The sequence below is a fragment of the Engraulis encrasicolus genome, chromosome 17, assembly GCF_034702125.1.
Source record: "Engraulis encrasicolus isolate BLACKSEA-1 chromosome 17, IST_EnEncr_1.0, whole genome shotgun sequence".
Taxonomy (NCBI): Eukaryota; Metazoa; Chordata; class Actinopteri; order Clupeiformes; family Engraulidae; genus Engraulis; species Engraulis encrasicolus.
The window spans coordinates 24934100-24936599 of NC_085873.1; the positions used below are offsets into that span (position 1 = coordinate 24934100).

Genomic DNA, 2500 nt, shown 5'->3' on the forward strand with positions numbered 1-2500 from the left:
TTTTAAGTAATTAGATCTAGTTTTTAATGATTGTATTTGATCCTACTTTTGTATTATTTGTATGATTGTTAATACTCCCTGTAAACAAATTACTATTTTTTTTCTTTCTTCATTTTCTATATTTTGAGAGAAGTCTGTCTGCCAGTGAGGTTGTTTTTTTAAATGTTTTGTTTGGAGTTGATCACTCATCTTCAAGTGTGATGAAAACAGCTCATGTCCATCCTGTCTTTCACCTAGGGTTACTTTAGAGACCTTTGTGATTTTCATGTTACTTCTTCTATCACTTCATTTCTCATGCATGATAAATAGAAACCAGTATGCTCAAGCCTCCCACATTTAGGCTTTCATGCACATGAGGACCCCGGTTCGAGTCCGGACGGGGTCATTTCCCAATCCTCCCCCATCTCCCTCTCCCACTCACTTTCTGTCAGCATCTCATACTATCCTGTCAATAAAAGCATAAAAAGCCCGCTAAAAAAAGAAAGAAAAAGAAACCAGTATGCTCAGAAATTTTGCCAATCTACGTCAACTTCGTATAAACAGTGTAAAAGATAGCCATATCCACATCTCAGTCACTCCGTTTGTTCCGTCTCGAAGCGCATGTCGTATGATGTATGTATACCTAGCTTACTGTACTGCATCGCGCACAGTTACGCACTGCAAAGCCAAGATTTGTGATGTTTATTTTGCGTGAGAAAGCTGTGTTATACTTCCTGTGGCAAGCACCTGTCTGTTTTTTAGACACTTTTGATATAATAAAGAAAACTTTAAACCTTAAATGCCGTCAGTGAATTTTTTTCTCTTTGAATACATTAGTTAGCTGACTATATGTGTATTATCATTATGTGATGTGTGGCCTGCTTGAAACTTCAATAGAATAGAATAGAATGTCTTTATTGTCACTATTATGTACAACTTGCACTACAAACATTCACAATGACTTTGAAATCGCTCAGTTATAAACAAATAAGACAATAAAGGGATATGCTGTTCAACGCAGAGGGATATTTGCACAAGGTATAACCTCCTACAGTATTAAAACAGGGGAATTTACATCACTGTATGGATGAACAGAAGAGAACACAGCACTGCAGAACACACACACACACACACACACACACACACACACACACACACACACACACACACACACACACACACACACACACACAGCGCGCGCACGCACACACACGGGTTAATTTGTCTCGGGATCAATAAAAGTTACTCTGCTCTACTTATGAAGTTGGATTATAAGTATGCCTTATTCAACCACATTGGGTTGCCTGAGAGCACATGAGATCAAGCCATGGAATCTTGTGTGCGGCCGGCAGTTCCACTACGTGCACGAGGGTGTGTGTGTGTCTATTACGGTAATCCTGCAGGATGCCGGTAGTGTCACCCTCCATCTCTCCCACCTCCCGCTGAGGTGTAAGTCGCATGCTGGGATTGGACACTCAGGTGCCGCTAACGGATTCCGGGAGAGCTGCCCAGGTGCCAGTAGAATCCTGGGGAAGGTACGGGCGATGGGTGACGTGAGCTCCTCTGAACAGAACATGAGAACTTTATTTGCTGACTTGTTGAGAGCTGCACGTGTAAGTAGGCTAATTTGCGGACTATGTTGATTTAAAAGAAAAAAAAATTGAACACCGGCGGTGTGGGGGCGCCATAAAACTTTCTCCAAATGGCTTTCGTCAAGAAACCAAAACTCATCGAATACCACACTATACCTCCTCATCTGCAGTTCAACGACTTTGTGCACACGGGCTACCGGCCGGTGTCGACATTTAAAGGCTGTGTGGATAGCCTCTTCTACCTCCACAATGAGTTTGGGAACATCTATACGCACGGTAAGTCAAACCACCCACCCGTGCGTAAAAGACGCACTGCGTTATAGTCTACAACTTAACTGTAAGAATGCAAAATGTATCTGTCAGTATGTGTGTCGGTGCATTGCATTTATGTGTCAGTAGTACATCACTTCATTGTGTGCAGTTTATTGCAAAGAGGAAACAGTGTTGCGGAACTTGGGAGTGAGATTGCCACTGGCAAATACGCATACAGCCAATGTACACATTCCCAGCAGGTGCATGAACAGTTTCAAGGGCATAGTATGCGGAGAAACACGGCCACTCACTTACGTGATCTTGTAAGACCCCGTGACCCGAGGCTGTGACCAGGGCGAACTCTCACTTAACTCACTAACCAACCGGCTATCCTGCTCCATGCGCACTTTCCACTTTCCACCACTGATGCTACACGGGCTGTTGGGGCAGATTAGCCTAATCGGGTCAGGAAAGCGGCGTTACGAGTGGGGTGATGCCTTAAAATAGAACAGCAATTGCCTGTCAGCTACTTTAGATCCGTCAGCAGTTTTGATTAAATGCAGATGACTGATCACCAACTATTGATCACTTAAAACATACACCTTACCAGGTTTATAACGGCTGAGGTATTTGGTACCTCGGCCTACAGCCTAGATTCTACACAGGCAACAACATTC

The 2500-nt window shown here is 43.2% G+C and overlaps 2 protein-coding genes across 2 annotated transcripts in view; both read left to right on the forward strand.

The window, feature by feature from the left end:
• The window catches only part of LOC134467350 (fibroin heavy chain-like), a 39419-nt gene extending 38684 nt beyond the window's left edge, over nucleotides 1-735 (forward strand). Inside the window, exon 38 of the mRNA XM_063221249.1 lies at nucleotides 1-735. This exon is cut by the window's left edge and continues 89 nt beyond it. The gene's annotated coding sequence lies outside the window, so the exon portion shown is untranslated.
• Nucleotides 736-1681: 946 nt separating this feature from the next.
• paqr4b (progestin and adipoQ receptor family member IVb) overlaps nucleotides 1682-2500 on the forward strand; it is an 8385-nt gene continuing 7566 nt past the window's right edge. Inside the window, exon 1 of the mRNA XM_063221250.1 lies at nucleotides 1682-1847. Coding sequence (XP_063077320.1) covers nucleotides 1682-1847 — 166 coding nt within the window. The remainder of the gene's footprint in view (nucleotides 1848-2500) is intronic.